General features: G+C 47.3%; 1 protein-coding gene across 4 annotated transcripts in view; it reads left to right on the forward strand.

The window, feature by feature from the left end:
• The window catches only part of LOC149317810 (piwi-like protein 1), a 54,100-nt gene that overhangs the window by 17,363 nt on the left and 16,726 nt on the right, over positions 1 to 20,011 (forward strand). For all 4 annotated transcript variants that reach the window (XM_089518271.1, XM_089518269.1, XM_089518268.1 and 1 more), the window contains exons 9-16: positions 193 to 304; positions 1,209 to 1,335; positions 2,620 to 2,737; positions 2,865 to 2,979; positions 3,313 to 3,500; positions 6,053 to 6,125; positions 6,477 to 6,677; positions 16,153 to 16,256. In XM_089518271.1, the coding sequence (XP_089374397.1) occupies positions 193 to 304; positions 1,209 to 1,335; positions 2,620 to 2,737; positions 2,865 to 2,979; positions 3,313 to 3,500; positions 6,053 to 6,125; positions 6,477 to 6,677; positions 16,153 to 16,256 (1,038 nt within the window). The remainder of the gene's footprint in view (positions 1 to 192; positions 305 to 1,208; positions 1,336 to 2,619; positions 2,738 to 2,864; positions 2,980 to 3,312; positions 3,501 to 6,052; positions 6,126 to 6,476; positions 6,678 to 16,152; positions 16,257 to 20,011) is intronic.

Below are 20,011 nucleotides of genomic sequence, written 5' to 3' on the forward strand. Positions count from 1 at the left end.
AAGCTGTGCAAACTTCATTCCTTTCATGTGGCTGCAGCTTCTAAGTTCCTGCCTCTCGGTTTCAACTCTAGTCAGTTTATAAGAGGAGTTTTAAGTACTCTTGCAATATTTTTTTTACTCACAGAGATTTAAATGATTTTTCTTTGAAAAGAAATCCTAAAATAGGTTAGTAAATTTTTAAAACTTGACCAGGTATAACAACAAAACATACCGGATTGATGATATTGCTTGGGATTCCAATCCTCAGGATACGTTCACGAAAGCAGATGGATCTGAAATCACCTTTGTGGACTACTACAAACTGGTATGAAATGTCGTCTTAAAATATGTATTGTATTTAGATTTTGTAAACAAGGCAAGGGACTTGGACATTTGCTATATGGCAAGACTATCTTGATTTTTCAGTCTGTAGGTAAATACTTGTGATCCCTCCATGCTTTCTTGAAAGGAATAAATAAAGAGCCTGCCAGAGGTACCTCTGAGAATGAACATCCTTTATTAGGGCCCAGAGTGAATGTCCACAGTGTTGGGAACATTGTATAGCAAGGATGGGGACCCTGTTGCCTTGATGCTGTTGGGCTGCAGGTCTCTCAGCCTTCCTTACCATTGGCTTCCCCATGGCCAGAGCCATTGCGGTTTGCAGTCCAGCCGCGTCTGGAGGGCCTCATGATTCCCACTAGGCCATTCTGGAATATAGCGGACCTTATGCAGGGTCAGAGCAGTGGTCCATCTAGCTCAGTCTTGTTGACACAGACTGGCAGCAGCCCATCCAGGCTTCAGAGATTGTTCCTTTCCCTGCCTAGGCTTCATCTGCAGGCAGAGTTGATGCTTTGGTCCTGAGTTATGTCACCTCCTGTCCTCTTCTTTGCACCTGCTGATGCAGGGAATGGCAACGATGTCCGTGTTTGCTGCTCATTCAAACGCCAGGGCAGCGCATGGGGTATAGCAGCTGAGGAGAAACATAGGACTGACTGCTACTTTACATGGCAACCCCATGTTGGATTTGCCATCCCCTTCTGGATTGTTACAACTCCCCACTACTCTGGTGTCCAGAAATGCAGACGTTGGTAACACTTAGTAACTTGTGTCAGAATTGATGGCGCTGAGAAGCATACTTCTTTGAGGGTCTTGTAAAGCTGTTTCTAATATCATAGCCAAATGTTTGCAAGATAAATATTTTCCAGTGACCTTCAATACTTTTAATGCAGCAATACAGCCAAGAAATCACTGATTTGAATCAGCCAGTCTTGATCAGTCAGCCAAAAAGGAGGCGAGGCCCAGGCGGAGTTGTGCCGGGAGTACTAGTACTTATCCCTGAACTCTGCTACCTGACAGGTATCGTTTCTCAGAAGAAAACTCTCTACATCTCGCAAGATGGAGCCTAGGAAGGGAGTGTTTTCTCTTCAAAGTAGAGAAATAAATGTTAGTTCATGGTGTTGGCAAGAGGAAAAGCCAACCTCTGGGGCAATCTGGGGACAAACCAGCCCAGAGGCAGCCAAGCAATATTGCAGCAGCAGCAGAAACCACAAAAGCAAACTACCAGCCGTCAGTGTTGGCAATGCTCTGACACACCTTTCACACACAGAATAAGACCCACAGACCTAGTGAGTGGTTCATCCAAAGTTCTGGAAGCTTTATCTTCAGTTGCGATCTGTGCAATACAGGATCCATACACACTCCGACTTCATCAGCTTCCAACCAACTACTCCAACTATACCTCCACGCTTGCCCATATGTGACCAGTTTGTTAGCTTACTTACACAGGCGGCTGGTTCTGGGTCATTACTTTAGGTCACAACTTTGCCTCCTGCCATTGCCCATGACTCGGCCGCCTGTATCTGTCTCATAAAGTACATGACACCTGTCACTCAAAATATTTTCCTTTTGATTAAGACACGGTGTGGTCCAACATACTAACAATAGTCTGTAGCCTGTCTTCAGTCACTAGGTTGCAGAGCCTTTAGTTAGAACTGGGATATAATCTCCCTCCAGAGGGTCTCTAAACAGCCCTATGTGGCGTTCCCATGTGTAGGGTCCCAAACTCAAGCCTCTGAGAGAAGTAGAGGGAGGAAAGGCCTTGCTGCCTGGAAGGGGAAGAGCGAGGGAGGAGTGGGGCTGGAGAGGAAGGCCAGGACGGGCGGACAGATGGACGGACGGACAGGGAAGGACACCATAAAAAGAAGGAGGCACATTTTGGGGGAGGGGGTGTCTAACCTTTGCAAAGCAGCATTTTGTTGCTAGTAGGCATGCTTTCTGCTACTGGTTTTTTGACAGGCCAGGTTATACTTGGGGTGCCACCTTCTATGCGGGTTTGATAATTAAAATGCTTAGTGTGGTAGAGGAAACAGCCCATTGCACTGCCCTGTCCGCATGCTACACAAAGGCCAGCAGCAGCAGCAGCCAGAAGAGCAGAGAGCTGCCACTCCCCGGGGTTTCTCTTTTCCAGGGGAATGAGGGAGCCAAGTGCGAATTTCCTCTGCTTAAGGCAGCTCTTGGAAGTGCGCAGGGCCGGCGGGGTTGGACTGGACATGGCCCTTGTGGTTCTCTTCTGTTCTAGCACCGCATGTGGCTTGATGTTCCTTGTAACTTCTTCTGTATTTTTACCAACCTTTTTGGTAGGTCTGACGGATAAGATGCGAAGTGACTTCAATGTCATGAAAGATTTATCTGTTCACACAAGACTTGCACCAGAGCAAAGAATGCGTGAAGTTGGAAAGCTTATCAATTACATTAACCAGTATGTGGCCTACAATTCCTGGGGAGTGTGCGGAGGGGGCCTTTTCCTTTCTCTTATCACAGCTGTAAATAGAATGTGCAACATTTTGGCCTAGCGCATCTTGATTTGTGTTTGTGTAATTGAACAGGGATGATAATGTTCAGAAAGAACTGCATGACTGGGGTCTAAGCTTCGAATCCAATTTGCTCTCCTTCTCGGCTCGAGTTGTTCAGCCAGAAAAAATCCATCAAGGAGGAAAAGTGGTAAGTGACCTTCAGGTCAACAAATGCATTTTAAAACTCGGCCAAAACATGTTAGTATGGTGGACTCTTCCCACCTGCAGGGTTTCAGTCCCAGGGCCCTCACAGATGGGGAAACTCTGGACAGTCGGGCCCTATATTATTCAGTGGGCAGCAGCGTGTGTGTGCCAGCGCACCCATGTCCATTATTGAATAATATGGGCCGTGTCAATCCGCTGGTGGTCGAATCCGCAGATTGCAAACCTGCCGTTACGGCAGGCCCACTGCATTATCCAGTGAAGAAAACATTCCGGAACAGACTGGTTTACATTCTTCCTTCGGTCGTCTTGCTTTCAGTTTGACTACAATCCACAAATTGCAGACTGGTCTAAGGAAACAAGAGGAGCTTCTCTCATCAGCGTGAAGCCTCTAAGCAACTGGCTGTTAATATACACACGTCGAAATTACGATGCTGCTAATACGCTTGTTCAGAACCTGTTCAAAGTCACTCCAGCAATGGGAATACAAATGAAGAAAGCGGTCATGTAAGTAGCATGTTGTTGCTCTTGTTGTGCCTTCAAGTCAGGCGAGCCTGTCATGAGGTTTTCTTTGCAAGGTTTGTTCAGGAGAGGTTCGCAACCATTGCCTTCCCCTGAGGAGGCTGAGAGAGTGTGACTTCTTGCCCAAGGGCACCCATTGGGTTTCATGACCAAGCTGGGAATTGACCCTGGTCTCCAACACTCAAAATACTATGCCACTCTGGCTCTAATTAGCATAGAGACTGTGTTAAGAATCTCTTCTAAAATGGAAATAAGCAAATTAAATCAGGACTATTTGTGCTTCTGTTGGAATTTGCCAAGATCCAAATAAGTACATTTCTTTCAAAGTGTGGTAGTAATGTAGGAGTGTAAGGCCAAGTCAAGGAATGTCCTTCATTATCTAACATTGATGATACTTGGCTTGCACCAGCTGCCATGTTGTGTAATGCCTAAACCTGCTCTAGAGGGTTTCACAGAACGCATGGAGAGACTGCAAGGGGAACAAAGACAGCATTGGGATCCAGGGAGATGCCACTGGATGCATCTTTTGACTATTCTATATGCCTGCTATAGCCAGTATTTGGTGAATGCCTGACTGCAGCAAGGCAGATGTCCATCCTGTCTAAAGGAGGCTATGTTGACGCCATGACTGAAAAAGGCCTTGCTGGATCCCACCATTTTGGATAGCTATTGGCCAGCCTCTAACATTCCGTTCTTGGGCAAGGTTCTGGAGTGGATAGTGGCCTCCCAGCTTCAGGGGTTTCTAGACAAAATGGATTATCTAGATCCATTTCAGTCTGGCTTCAGACCTGGCTATGGGGCAGAGATAGCTTTGGTCACCTTGGTAGATGACCTCACAGGGAGCTGGACGGGGGAAGTGTGTCCTTCTTGGTCCTGCCTGACCTCTTGGTGGCTTTCGATACCATCCATTGTCCATGGTATCCTTCTGGGCACCTCTCTGGGATGGGACTTAGGGGCACTGTTATGCAGTGGTTCCTGTCTTTCTTGGAGGGACGGGCTCAGGTGGTGTTGGGGGACTCCTGTTTGATACACTGACCACTGGCCTGTGGGGTCCCCCATATCCCCCATGTTATTTAACTTGTACCTGAAACCGCTGGGAGAGTCATCCAGAGTTTTAGGGTGCAGTGTCACCAGTATGCGGATTGCACCCAACTCTATCTCCTTTCCATCTGACTCCAAGGAAGCTGATTCTGTGCTGAACCAGTGTCTGCGGTCAGTAATGGACTGGAAGAGGGCAAATGAATGGAAGCTTAACCCAGACAATACAGAGGTGCTCCTGCTCAGTCAGAAGGCAGGTCAGGGACAGGGGCTTTGCCTGTGCTTGATGGAGTTACTCTCTCCCTAAAATCTCAGGCTCACAGCTCAGGTGTCCTCCTGGACTCAACTCTGGCAGGAGTGCATTTGCACCATTAAAACTAGTGCGCCAGCTGCGCCCGTTCCTTGAGACGTCAGACCTGTCTGTGGTGACACATGCCTTGATTGCATCCCATTTGGACTACTGTAATGCACTCTTTGTGGGGCTGCCTTTGTAAACTTTAGCGGGTGCAAAGCATAGCAGCAGGAATTGGGGCCATTTCTAGGGAGCATATACCCCCCTTGCTGAAACAGCTTCACTGGCTACCGGTTCGTTTTCAGGCACAATTCAAAGTGCTGGTCATGACCTATAATGCTCCGTGGCTTAGGCCCAGACTCTTTGAGAGGCCGCATCTCCCCATACATCTTTTGGGGAAGGCTTTCTCTCAGTCCCATTGCCATGGCTCCTCTGGTGAGGACACAAGGGAGGAAGAGCCTTCTTTCATGGTGGCTGCTCCCAACCTCCGGAATGCCCTTCCGCTGAAGGCTAGCCCGGCCTTCCTTCCGTCGGCAGGAAACAGCGGTTGTATTCAGGCGGGCTTGTGATGTGTGCTCTGGGATGGCTTTTATGTGGGGTGGGTACTGTAGCTTTATTGTGGGTTTAATGTTTGTAATTTTATATTGTTTTTAGCTTATGTTGTTAATTATTTTGTTGTGAGCCATCTTGCGACCCTTTCTGGGAGAATACTAATATAGTCAGTCCTCCATATCCATGGATTTTTTATCCACAGATTCAAGCATCCATGGTTTAAAAATATTTTAAATATATATAAATTCCAAAAGCAAACCTTGATTTTGTCATTTTACGCAAGAGACAGCATCTTACTGTACCATTATATTTAATGGGACTTGGGTATCCACAGATTTTGTTATATCTCCATGGGGGATCCTGGAACCAAACCCCAGTGGATACCAAGGGCCCACTGCAATAGAGAGAAAGTGAACTGCTTTTATCTGGAGTGAGGAATTGTGTGTTGTTGTGCTCAGATATCTGGCAGAGATGAAGAGTATGACGTCCTCCTTGTGTTGCAGAGCTGACTCCCAAGATCCCCTGGCAATGCTGGCAAGGAGGATGGGAGTTGTAGTCTCACAGTATTTAGGGGTCTCACATGCCACACCTGGACCTGTGGCATTATTCTTGACAGCCTTACCCTAGTGAAATGTGTGACCTCCGTTTAATATAGGATTGAAGTAGAGGACAGAACAGAGGCTTACTTGAGAACCTTGAAGCAATCAGTGACCTCCGATACACAAATGGTACGTATTGAGCATTTAATCCATTGTTTTCTGGGTTCACTTATTTGACTAGAAAGTGCAGGGAGCATAAAATGATTCTGTGAAACAAACAAGAAATGGAGAATGCTGTGGTGCTTCAAAGCAGCCTGGGACTTGCTCTGAGAGTGGAGTGAGTTAGCCTGAAGAACGCCTACCGGGGCCCCTTGCTATCATACTCCTGCTTTATGATTATGAGTATCAAGTTGGAGTAAGATCCGTAAAATGCCATTTCCCTGCTCATAAAGAGGTCTTAAATGTTCACCCTTTTTAGAGGCTCTGAAATGATGATGTCAGTAGAAATCCTAATACATTGAAGGTCTTTCCTTGTTCAAGGTGGTCTGCCTTCTGTCTAGCAACCGTAAAGACAGATACGACTCGATCAAGAAATACTTGTGTATCGACTGCCCCACTCCAAGCCAGTGTGTTCTTGCGCGTACGCTGAGCAAGCCCCAGACTGTAATGGCCATAGCCACCAAAATTGCTATACAGATGAACTGCAAGATGGGAGGAGAACTCTGGAGTGTCGAAATACCAGTAAGAAGCTTCCGTTTCTTCAAATAAATGTTTGCATGCTTAGCTTGGTACTGTTTCCACCTAAATATTGAATGTATTTAGCTTGATTTGGGGCTTTTGCTGTTCATCTTAGTTGCCTGCAGTAAGATACATGTCTAAACTGAGGAAGCAGACGCAGTCCCTACACAGGCATTAAAGTCCGCTCCTGCAAGGGATCAAAGGAGGCAGGTCTCCAGGCAAGCCCAGGCTTCTACTCACAGAGTGTCTTGCAGAAGTATTGACCCCTTTGGTTTTCCCATCTTTTGTTGCATTAAAACCTGGAATTGAAATAATAATACAGTAATACTTATTTATTGATACCCCGCTCTTCAGCCAAAAGGCTATCGGAGCGGCTTCCAGTTTGTTTCATTGCCCTCAGGCTTACAATCTCAAAAAGGCAAGACACAAAAGGAGAAGGGAATGGCAGCAAGGAAGGGGGAAAGTCCAGCGGATCTGCTCTCCCTCGGAGGGCTCTTGGAGCTGCCTGCCTTCCTCTCCCTCAAGATGGTGGATAGAGGGAGGGCTCTTCTTCTTTCAGGCAGGCCTGATGGAGCTGGAATTGAAATGGATTCAATTGGCATTGTTACCAAGGTACTCAAGACTGTGATGGCACAACATACCTTTGTTCTGCCATAAAATGTGCCTGAACAGTCGAAGCAGGAAGGTTTAGGGATGGCTGGTAAGCATCCCCAGAACCCTCCCCACTTCTTAGCCTTGGAAAGGCCTCAGCGATGAGGGCTAGAAAAGCCTTACATTTCTTGGCAAGTGTTTTCCATCTCCAATTTTAAGGGGTAGGATTTTGGTAGCATGTTTATTGTGACTGTCTAAGATAAAAGTAACAGAACTATGGCAAATCAGTTCTTCATATTGGGAATTGATCTGTAATGGGTTCTGCAGATGCATTGACTGGGATTTTCCTGTCAATAGAGTGGGATCCCACCTCTGAAGACACTGGGACAGAGCTTTCCCCACAGGCGATAGCCCTGTAAATACGTAGGGAATGGTCTGCTGCATTCCTTAGTATCATAGAATCATAGAGTTGGAAGAGACCCAAGGGCCCTGACCCAGTCCAACCCCATTCTGCCATGCAGGAAATCCAGATCAAAGCATCCCTGACAGATGGCCATCCAGCCTCCACTTAAAGACCTGCAAGGAGGGAGACTCCACTACACTCCGAGGAAGGAGTGCGTTCCACTGTCAAGCAGCCCTTACTCTCAGGAACTTCCTCCTAATGTTGAGCTGGAATCTCTCTTCCTGTAGCTTCCATCCATTGTTCCGGGTCCCATTCTCTGGAGCAGCAGAAAACAAGCTTGCTCCCTCCTGAATATGACATCCCTTCAAATATCTAAACAGGACTATCATATCACCTCTTAACCGTCTCTTCTCCGGGCTAAACATCCCCAGCAGTTCCCTGAGTCGCTCCTCGTAGGGCTTCATGGTTTCCAGACCCTTCACCATTTTGGTTCCCCTCCTTTGGACACATGGCTCCAGTTTCTCAATGTCCTTTTTGAATTGTGGCGCCCAGAACTGGACACAATAGTCCAGGTGGGGCCTGACCAGAGCAGAATATTGTGGCACTATGTCTTCCCTTGATCTAGACACTATACTTTTATTGACGCAGCCTAGAATTGCATTGGCCTTTTTAGCTGCCGCATCGCACTGCTGACTCATGTTCAACTTATGGTCTACTTGGACTCCTAGATCTCTTTCACATGTACTTTCATTCAGCCATGTGTCTCCCATCCTATATCTGTGCATTTCATTTTTCTGCCCTAAGTGCAATACCTTACATTTCTCCCTGTTGAAATTCATTTTGTTAGCTTTGGCCCAGCTTTCTAGTCTATTCAGGTCATTTTGAATCTTGATCCTGTCCGATGGAGTGTTAGTTACTCCTCCTAATTTGGTGTCATCTGCAAATTTGATAAGTGTGCTCCCAATTCTGTCATCCAGGTCATTGATAAAGATGTTGAATAACGCTGGGCCCAGGACAGAGCCCTGTGGGACCCCACTGGTCACTTCCCTCTAGGAGGAAAAAGAGCCATCGTTGAGCACCCTTTGGGTTCGGCCGGTCAACCAATTACAGATCCATTTAACAGTTCCTTTGTCTAGCCCACATTTGACAAGCTTGTTTGCAAGAATGTCGTGGGAAACCTTGTCAAAGGCCTTACTGAGATCAAGATCTACTACATCCACAGCATTCCCTTCATCTACCAAACGGCTAATTTTATCAAAGAAGGAGATTAGGTTTGTCTGGCATGACTTCTTTCTCTGAAACCCGTGTTGACTTTTGTGATTATGGCATTGCTTTCTAGATGTTCACAGACTCTGTTTAATGATCTGCTCTAGAATCTTTCCTGGGATTGATGTCAGACTGACTGGACGATAATTGTAGGGATCCTCTTTCTTCCCCTTTTTGAAGATGGGGACAACGTTTGCCCTCCTCCAATCTGCTGGGATTTCTCACGTTCTCCAGGAGTCCTCAAAGACTATTATTGCCAATGGCTGCGATATTACATTTGCCAGCTCTTTTAATACTCTTGGATGTAGTTCATCTGGTCCTGGAGACTTATATTCATTTAGATTAACAAGGTGTTCCTCTACTATCTCTTTACTTATTCTGTGCTGAAATCCCCCTGTTCTGTCCTCTGCTCCATTATCCTCAGGTTGAGCCCCTTTGCCTTTTATGAGAAGACTGAGGCAAAGAAGGTCTTGAGTAACTCTGCCTTTTCTCTGTCTCCTCTTACCATTTTGCCATCTTCTCCACGCAGTGGCCCTACTTTTCCTTTTTCTTCCTCTTGCTGCGGACATATCCAAAAAAGCCCTTTTTATTGTTCTTAACCTCTCTAGCAAGTCTGAGCTCATTCTGCGCTTTAGCTTTTCTGACTTTACCCTACAAATGCCTGCTATTTCTTAGAATCCCTTTTTTGTGATTTCCCCCTTTTTCCATTTCTTATACATCTTCCGTTTCAAACTCAGCTCCGTTGAAAGTTCCTTAGTCATCCATCCTGGTTTCTTGAGACTTCTCCCGTTTTTCTTTCTCACTGGAACTGTTTGAAATTGTGCCTTCAGTATCTCTCTTTTGAGAAACTCCCATCCGTCCTGAACTCCTTTATCTTTTAGTATTTCTGACCATGGAATCGCCCTCAATACTTCTCTAAGTTTACTGAAATCCGCTCTCCTAAAGTCTAGGATGCGTGTCTGACTCTGCCTGGCTTCTCCTTTCCACTGTATTACAAACTCCAGGAGAACATGGTCACTTCCACCTAAGGATCCCACCACTTGCACCCCATTAACCAAGTCATCCTTGTTGGTTAGGATCAGATCTAAAATAGCTGACCCCCTTGTTGCCTCTTCCACCTTTTGGACCATGAAATTGTCTTCCAGGCAAGTGAGGAATTTGCTAGAGAGACCTTGAGGATTTGGCTGAGTTTGACTTCCAGCAAATATCAGGGTAGTTGAAGGCGCCCATCACTACTACATCTCTCCTTTCTGAGTGTGTGGTCATCTGTTCTAGAAAGGCATCATCCAATTCCTCAGTCTGACTTGGGGGTCTGTAGTAGACTCCCACCGTAACATCCTTGTTGTTTCCCTGCCCTTTGATTCTTATCCAGATGCTCTGCACCTGGCTTCCATGATTGATGTCCTGGATCTCTTCACTGGTGTAAATATCTCTGACATATAGTGCTATTCCTCCTCCTTTCCTGTTTGGCCTATTTCTCTTAATAAGGTTATACCCCTCTATTTCCACATTACAGTCATGAGACTCATCCCACCAGGTTTCAGTGATGCCTATTATATCATATTTGCTTTGTTGTACTAGGAGTTCGAGTTCATCTTGCTTATTTCCCATGCTCTGTGCATTAGTGTAGAGACATCGCAGACCATGGTTCCCTTTTACTTGCTGCCTGTGCAAGTTTTTTTGCCTCCCACTGTTGGGTCCTTGCAATGTTTGCCTTGTTTCCTCTATGTCAGTTTGACTATTTTCGCCATCCCTTTCGCCTTCCTTAATATTGTCTCCCTTCCCCTCGGAACTCAGTTTAAAGCTCTCCTGATCAAGTTCTTGAGACTGTTGGCAAAGACATTTCTTCCAACTGGCGTGAGATGCAACCCGTCCGTTGCAAGAAGTCCCTCCTCATGGAACCGCAGCCCATGATCGAAGAATCCAAATCCTTCTCGGCGGCACCATCTGCGGAGCCAGTTGTTCACATCTGCTATTTTCCTCTCCCTTCCTGGACCATGCCCTTCAACTGGCAGAAGAGACGAGATGACAACCTGTACATCCATTCCTTTCAGCTTCCTACCAAGCGCCTCGTAATCCCTTTTGATGTTCTGCAGGCTGTGTTTTGCAGTATCATTGGTTCCCACGTGGACCAAAAGGAAGGGGTATTGGTCAGTAGGCTTGACCAGTCTTGTCAGCCTCTCTGTCACATCACGGATCTTTGGCCCTGGGAGACAACACACCTCTCGAGACTCTTGTCAGGCCTACAAATCACTGCTTCTGTACCCCTCAGCAAGGAGTCCCCCACTACGACCACACGCCTCCTCCGAGGCTTAGCAGCGACTGTTCCCTTGGGTGGGACGCTCAGGCTTGCCTGCTCTGTCCCTGAAGTCTGTCCATGCTGCTCTTCTTCATCCTCCTTGATAAGAGAAAGAGCTTCGAATCGATTCTCTAGCTGCAAGCTCCCTGAAGAATCCCTTCTTGGCCTACTTCTCTTTGTGACATTCCTCCAGCTATCTTCCTCCTGTGTTTGGCAAGTGACCTCTTCCACCCGAGCATCTTTCTTTGCGTGGTACTCATCCAAGATCGTTAGTTCTGTTGTGTCCAGGAAATCCTCTTGTTCCCTAATATGCTGAAGTGTAGCTACTCTGGACTCCAGCTGCTGCACTTTCTCCTCCAAGAGGGCTACCAACTTGCACTTGGTGCATGTGAAGTTCTCCACTTCTGTAGGTGTTGCAGGTGACTGCCGTGGTTCCCTCAGTCTCCATACTGAGAAGTCCTAAGTAATCACTGATACAGGACAGTGGGCTTCCTCCTGAAAAAAAGAATCCTCCAGAAAATACCAACACTAAACCCCTGATGCTTCAACAATTTGTGGCAGGGAACTCGATCAATTCTGCCTTTGCAGTAGATTTCCTCTCTCCTCCTCTTCTCTGTAGCAGGAACTGCTCTGCCTTGAGTTGGAGAGAGGAGGAATCCACGGATTTTGGGGTTCCTCCCCTCGACGCTCAGAGGCTCACAGTGCAAAGTCTCGAACACCTCAAAAACGGGCTCTTCTCGGCTCTCAGTTCTCTTTCCTGCAGAGCTCTTTCCTTTCACTCCCACCTTGCTTTGCTTAGCAAACATTTATTCTTTCGGTTTCTTCCTCATGGTTTGTTTTTTCTCTCCCTTCATTCCTGTCATTTTCTTCTTACTCAAAACAAACCCCCTTGGTTCCTTTTGATCCGTTTCCCTTTCTTTACTCCTCTTTTACGATGGCTCTCTTAGGCAAGAGGAGTGGCGTCTGTCTCACTTCAGAAGAACGAAACCCAGGGATGTGGCCAGCCCTCAGCCATGGCAGGCGCTTACTTGAGGAGCTCAGCTCCGTCCCAATGAGTCTTCACAAATAAGAGCAAGGATTTTTTTCTGGGGACCCACAAGATTGCTCACATAGATGTTGTCCACATTGCAAAGAGCAGCAGAACAGCCAATTGCAGGATCCATGGACTTGTCAGAAAGAAGCATAAATGCAACTGGAAGAGCTGTCAGCATGGCGCACGCCCCAAACAAAGCAAGTGAGACCGGAAAACCCGGCTCATCCACTTCCAGATCTCCTAGAAAAGCTTTGTGTCATTTTGGCCAGAGACTTACAGAGAGAGACTGGTCACTTGCTCTAGAACCAATCAGCTCAAAAATCTCTGTGCCCCCAAATAGAATCCAGGATACAGAAGACATGGCAGATACCACTTTCCATGAGAAGAGGATGCAGGACCTCATAATGGCCAATGCTCAATTGCAGGGCAAATGGGGAGATTCCCAGAATTGGTATCCACTGCTCTAAAAAAACTCAATCCTTGGCTGGGTGAATAAATTAAGTCCTGAACTTACACCAAATGATATCAGACGCATACATTGCTCCCTATTAAAGACTCCAAGACATATCATCATGCATTTAGCAAGTTTCCCAAAGAACATCTTGGTACTGAGTAAATTATCCCCTATTACAAATCTAAACTGTGAGGCTCACAAAGTTGCCATTTATCAAGATCTCTTAATGGAGACACTACAAAAAGGCAATCCTTTATACCTTTCACAGCCCTCTTACAGTCAGCGAGGAAGATGTACAGATGGGGATTCCCTGTGAAACTCTTGCTTTCCCACCGGACCAGGATCTGCTGCTAGGATTTATGAGGCTGCTGTGAGGGTCTTTGCAGGATGCCACCGGTCAAGCTTCTGAGCCCCAAGGTGGCTTTCTTGGGGATTCTCTCACTAAAAGTAGCCATCTCAGTGGCTGTGTATCTGAGCTTGCCGTCCTTTTGATTCGGGACCATCTGTGATCCTGTAAAAAAGATTTTTTAACCTGTTGTGCGCCGCTTTGATTGCCTGGCAAAAAGCGGGATAGAAATAAAAGTTTTATTTATTTTATTATTTTGTTCCCTTCTATCCAACCCTTTTTTCTGCCTAAAGTGTACTCTGCCTTTCACATTTCACTGGAAATTTCCCTCTTTCGGTTCTGATCCACACACCACAAGAGAAATTATGGCACAATCATGAGGTGTATAGATCAATGAAGATGTATATTTGCAGGACTGGTTCCTTTTGACAATGGGACTCTCTGTTTGTGTCTAATCCAGCCTCCTTGTGCTACAAGGCATCTTGCTTTGCAGGACCTCCTTGGATCGAAGTATGCAGCGTCCTTTGGGCGCATGACCTGGCTCTGAGCCTTCTGCCGGAGCTGCTGCTTCCACTGTCTCAGTCTTCTCCAGTGCTCCCATCAGTGACACCTGGAGGGCCACCGCCTCCTTCCATTTGCCACTGCGCAATGGTCAGTGGATGCCGCCTTTGGCCGAAGGGTGCTCCGGGAGGCAGCCACTGCTCTCCCAGAGAGGTTTCCTCTAAAGGGTGAGGGGCCCAGGGCACATGGGTTGCTCCTCTCACCCAACCGGGGAGTGCCACTGGAGTACTGGAGGTGAAGGTGCGTTCTGGGCTGCTGAGAGAGAGGAGGAACCCACCCCTCCCATTGCTGGTGGTGAGGGAGTTGACCCAGCTACCGCCTGCCCCGAACCCTATATTAGAACCAACAAAAGCCTGCTGTGACGACTTTAATAACTTCTTCGCAGATAAAATCTCTCAGATAAGGGCTGATCTTGACGCTGGCATTAAAACAGAAACAATAGGAGAGGTATCCAGAGCTTCTGTGGACTCTAAGCTTGGATCACTTTGAGTTTGTAAATACCGATGGTGGACAAGCTCCTTGGATGCGTAAAGAAGACGAGGTGCGCGCTCGATCCCTGCCCTTCTTGGTTGACCGCCCAGGGAGGAGATGCCGTAACTACACCGTTACGATTCATAACCAACGCTTCCTTCCAGGAGGGCAAATGAGCAGTGGTTAAACCGCTGCTGGAAAAACCCTCCCTGGACCCCCTGGTGAGAAACCATTATAGACCGGTCTCCCTGCTGTCATTCCTGGGCAAGGTGATCGAGAGAGCGGTCGCCTTCCAGCTCCAAGCTGTCTTGGATGAAACTGATTATCTAGACCCACTTCAATCCGGCTTCAGGGTGGGATGCGGAGTTGAGACTGCCATGGTCGCCTTAGTCGATGATCTCCGTCTGGGCACCGACGGGGGAAGCGTGGCCTTGCTGGTGTTCTTGGACCTCTCAGCGACTTTCGATACCATCGACCACGGTATCCTTCTGGAGCGCCTGAGGGAGCTGGGCATTGGGGGCACTGCGCTCCAGTGGTTCCGATCCTACCTCTCTGGCAGATTCCAGATGGTGAAGCTGGGGGACACTTGCTCCTCTAAGAGGGAACTGGCATCTGGTGTCCCTCAAGGAGCTGTTTTGTCCCCCATGCTGTTCAACATTGACATGAAACCGCTGGGAGAGGTCATCCGGAGACATGGGGCGCGGTGTTATCAGTACGCTGATGACACACAGATCTATCTCTCTATGTCTCCGACTGATGCAGTGACTAAGGATGGCATCTCTCCTCTGAATGCCTGCCTGGAGTCGGTAATGGGCTGGATGAGGGAAAACAGACTCAGATTGAACCCAGAGAAAACGGACGTACTTGTGATAGGCTCCTTGGGTCTAAGGAAGGAAGTTTGCCCACCTGTCCTGGACGGGGTCACACTTCCCCTGAAGGACGGAGTTCGCAGTCTAGGAGTACTTCTGGACTCGTCCCTGCAATTGGCATCTCAGGTAGATGCGACGGCCAGAAGTGCTTGCTATCAGCTTCGGCTGATACGCCAACTGCGACCCTACCTAGACCGAAGGGACCTTGAAATGGTGGTACACCCTCTGGTAACCTCTCACCTAGATTTCTGTAATGCGCTTTACATGGGGCTGCCCTTGTACCAAGTTCGGAAGCTTCAGTTAGTGCAGAATATGGCAGCCAGGTTGGTCACCGGTTCATCAAGGTTTGACCATAATATGACACCTATCTTAAAAGATCTTCACTGACTCCCTGTTTGCTTCTGGGCACAGGACAAGGTGTTGGTTATGACCCATGAAGCCCTGCATGGCTTGGGCCCGAGTTACTTGAGGGACCACATCTCCCTCTATAATCCACCCCGCACTCTTAGAAGATCGGGTAAGAACCTCTAAGTATGTTGCTACTTTGCAAAGAGCGTTCTCATCAGCGGCTCCGAGACTCTGGAACAGTCTTCCTGAGGAGATCTGACCGGTGGCCTCGCTAGAGACATTTAGAAAAGCGGTTAAACCGAGCTTTTTAGCTGAGCATCCCCCCCCCGATTTGAATACCCCCCCAATATGATATGCATGATATGCCCCATCTGTGTATGATCCCTGCCTTGCTTGTTGGTGCTGTCGCTATTGTCTGATGTTGGAGATGTGATTGTTTTTAGCTGCTTTTCATTGAATTTTGATGTAAGCACTGTGCTGTTGTTACTGAGTCTGTGGCCCCGCTTCCATCCACCGGGAAGCCAGGCGGGGAAACAGACATAACATCTGTGATCATCATGATTGTTATTATTATTGCGACTGCTTAATTTCTTTGGGGCCTGATGCCTTTTCCCCTCCGTTTTTCTTTCAGTGCTCTGTTTGTACTGAGCTCTAAGATGGCCAAGGAGCACGTTTGTTGTTTTCATGATGTATGGCAAGGCTTTACGGTAGTCCTGCTTCTCCGACGATGGCTGGAGAAGCCCAGGAGGTGTGGATGCCTGCCTTCCTCAGCCCAGAGGTGTCCAAGGTGGCATTTCCACTCACTCCTTCACACTTGCTTTCTCTAATGTCTTCCAGCTGAAGCAGCTCATGATTGTGGGGATTGACTGCTACCACGACACGACTGCTGGCCGCCGGTCCATTGCAGGATTTGTTGCGAGTTTGAACCAGGGAATGACACGGTAAGATATCCAGAAGGTTTTAAGCTATTGGCTGTGCTTAAAAATCTGGTTGCAAAGGGTTGTCTTGTTTTGTTTTACATAAAAATGTGTACATGGCTCTCGCAAGAGACCTCCTGGATGCCTCTGGTCTTGGTCTTCCGTAAACATACATTCGGAATTGGGGTCATAAATATAACATGCAGCTGCCCGTAGGAGCACTTGGGTCATTTCCCTGATCTAGATCATGTCCTCCCACCACCCAAAAGTAGGACCATGCAAAGGTAGGCAGACTCCTCCTTGGGGCATTTCCAGTTCCAGGTCAGATCGATTGCTGTCTTCTTGTTGTTGTTGTTATACAATCATAGAATCGTAGAGTTGGAAGAGACCGCAAGGGCCCTGATCCAGTCCAACCCCATTCTGCCATGCAGGAAATCCAAATCAAAGCATCCCTGACAGATGGCCATCCAGCCTCTGTTTAAAGACCTCCAAGGAAGGAGACTCCATCACCCTCCGAGGGAGTGCATTCTACTGTCGAACAGCCCTTACTCTCAGGAAGTTCCTCCTAATGTTCAGATGGAATCTCTTTTCCTGGAGTTTGCATCCATTGTTCTTAGTCCTATTCTCTGGAGCAGCAGAAAACAAGCTTGCTCCCTCCTCAATATGACATCCCTTCAAATATCTAAACAGGGCTCTCATATCATCTCTTAACCTTCTCTTCTCCAGGCTAAACATCTCCAGCTCCCTAAGTCATTCCTCATAAGGCAAGGTTTCCAGACCTTTCACCATTTTGGTTCCCTTCCTTTGGACACATGGCTCCAGTTTCTTGATGTCCTTTCTGAATTGTGGCACCCAGAACTGGACACAATATTCCAGGTGGGGCCTGACCAAAGCAGAATACAGTGGCACTATGACTTCTCTTGATCTAGATGCTATATTTCTATTGATTTATCCTAAAATTGCATTGGCCTTGTTAGCTGCCGCATCACACTGTTGACTCATGTTCAACTTGTGGTCTACTTGGACTCCTAGATCCCTTTCACACGTAGTTTCATTCATGTTGTTGTTGTTGTTGTTGTTGTTCATCATCCATCTGGTGTGCGCTCTTCCTCTCTTTCTGCTTCCCTCCACCTTTTCAAGCATTATTGTTTGTTTCTCATGACTCCTCCCTTCTCATGATGTGTCTGAAGTAGAACAGTTTTATCATCTTGGCTCCAGGCAGAGTTCAGGCTCCATCTGTTGTATTATTATTATTATTATTCCACTTCTCCAAACAGATCGAAGTGGCTAACAATAAATGCATCGGTAACATATAATAACAACTTACTGTTGTATCCCGACCCCCCACCCACCCCCATCTACAATAGCACCCATTCGTTTGACTTCCATGGTGTCTTCAGCAATCTTCCCCAGCGCTGCATCTCAAATAGGTTGGTTTTCTTCCTTCCTACTTTCTTAACTGTCCAGCTCTCGCATCCATATAGAGTTATCCCTCCATATTTGTGGCTTTGATATTTGCAGATTTGATTAATATGTTCTCTCTAGGAATATCTAGGTCTAACTCTATGGACAACTTTAACTAAAAGTTGCACTGAAGGACCTCTCCTAGGCCTTTGTAGGTCCTCCAGCGCCGTTCTATGGTCAGTTCTATAGGTTGGACATTGACCACAGAGTTGCACTGGAAGACCTAGACAGTCCTAGAGAGGTATCCTCTCAGGTAAAAACATGGTGTTTTTGTTATATGCGGTTTTTCCATATTCACGGGGGTCTTGTGCCTCTAACCCTAGCGAATATGGAGGGATGACTGTACAGTGCGCCCTTCCCTTACACGGGGATCCGTTCCATGTCCCACGCATAAGGGAAATACCACGTGTGCTGGAGCCCATTGGAAACAATGGGGCTCGCACCCATGGCGCATGCGCCATCGCCTCTTCCGGTGCGAGGATTTAAGTGTAAACTGAAAGGCACGTATGGTGCGCCCACGTATGACATGGGTTCAATGTATAGTAATAGGGAATACAATGGCTTGTATGATTCTAACTCCTGTGCTCAGTTGCATAGCTTTGCATTTGAGGAGCTTTCTAGTTCTTGCACAGCTGCCCTTCCCATTGTTAGACCTATGATTTCTTGACTGCAGTCCCTGCTTTATCAATGTCTTTTTTTACTATTTCTATTTCTTCATTGTCTATTTCAAAACCGTGGTCATTCTTTTGGTTTTCTTTCTGTCCAACATTAAGCCTTCCTTTGCACTTCCTTCCTTGGCCTTCCTTAGTGATCGCTCCAGGTCTGGGAGGTTTTCTGCCAGTCTTTTGGTGTCATCTGCGTATCTCAGAACCCGGTGGATGCTCCTTTGTCTGCTTTCCACTCCTCCTCCTCCTCCTCCTGTGTCCAAGCCTGCTTTTCTTACACTATGTTCTGCATACAAGTGGAACAGATAATAAGGTGAGAGGATGCAGCCTTGTCTGACTTCCTTTCCCAATTGGGAACCATTCTGTTTCTCCATCTTCTGTCCCGAGTGCAGCAGATCTCTCAACCAGGGCCATCATCAGATGTCTTGGCACTCCTCCCATCGTGCCTTTAAGGGCCTTCCATAGCCTTTCATGCTCTATGCTGTCAAAGGCTTTGCTATAGTCTATAAAACACATGCTGATGTTCTTTTGGAATTCCTTGGTGCTCTCCATTAGCCATCTTATTATATTCACAATGTGGTCCCTATTGCCTCTTCCTTTTGTGAACCCCGCTTGGACCTCTGGGATTTCTTTCTCCCTCAATGGTTAGAGTCTATGTTGCAGAATTTTCAGCATCCGAAATTGATTGCCATCCAAACTGATTAATATATTGAAATGCTTTTGTCTGGATCTATAGGGTAGTCCTTGAATGCTGCCCTTGGAGACTTTGGGCTTGTTCTCTTAGGGATTTGGGAGGGCCAGAGCGCCCTGTGGGGGTTGGAGGCCTGGGGAAGGCCCTTCTGGAGCATGATGGGTTGTGTAGTCAGAGGGAAGGTGTTTCCGTTCCTCCCAGGGCCCTTTGCACAGCCGACGCGGTTCCTGCAGTGGAGAGGTCAAGGCCTCCTTTTTGAGACTTGGAGGGAGGAAGGGGATGTGGCCAGGAAACGTCTCCTTTGGCCTTTACAATGGCCATTTGGCCCCAAGGGAGAAGAGCTCTCTTTCCAAGGGAAGACTGCAGATGCATGACAGAAGGAGGGGGCTGTTTGGGCTTTTATTTCATTTTTAAGTTTTTGATATAGGAAGAGACGTTCTTGCTCCCAAAAGGCATGGCAGAGGTGGCCCAGAAACTGTGGCAGAGAGCATGGTTCGGCTGTTTTGTTTTGTGCGTGTGTGTCCCAAAGGAGAAAGTGCTTTTCCAGAAACAGGGCTGGGGTTTCCAGGCAAAGGGCGCAACTAAATACAGGGGTTTGTCAGGCGGGTTGTTTTTTTGGGGGAGGATTGCCATGGGGTTAGCGGGTGGGGGCTTGGGGGCATGGCATGAATCGAGGTAACCAGCTGTCATAACCGCAAAGGAGGGCAGGGCACCACAAAACATAGGACAGTCAAGAAAAAAAGTAGGGCATTACCTAATAAAAGCTATAAACATAAATGCATTTCATCTGGCTTGTTACAGCTATATTGCACATACTGTGTTGTCTGTGAGTTGCTGTTGTTCTGAACTGCCTTTGAATTGACCCTGACCCATGGCCGCCCTGTGAATTAGGCCCCTCTCCCATCATGGCTCTGCTCAGGCCCTGCGCATTCATTCTGTGGCCGAATACGTCCGCCTGG

Source organism: Sceloporus occidentalis, unplaced genomic scaffold (assembly GCF_023333645.1).
Source record: "Sceloporus occidentalis isolate IW3139 unplaced genomic scaffold, rSceOcc1.0.p SCAF_3, whole genome shotgun sequence".
Lineage (NCBI taxonomy): Eukaryota > Metazoa > Chordata > Lepidosauria > Squamata > Phrynosomatidae > Sceloporus > Sceloporus occidentalis.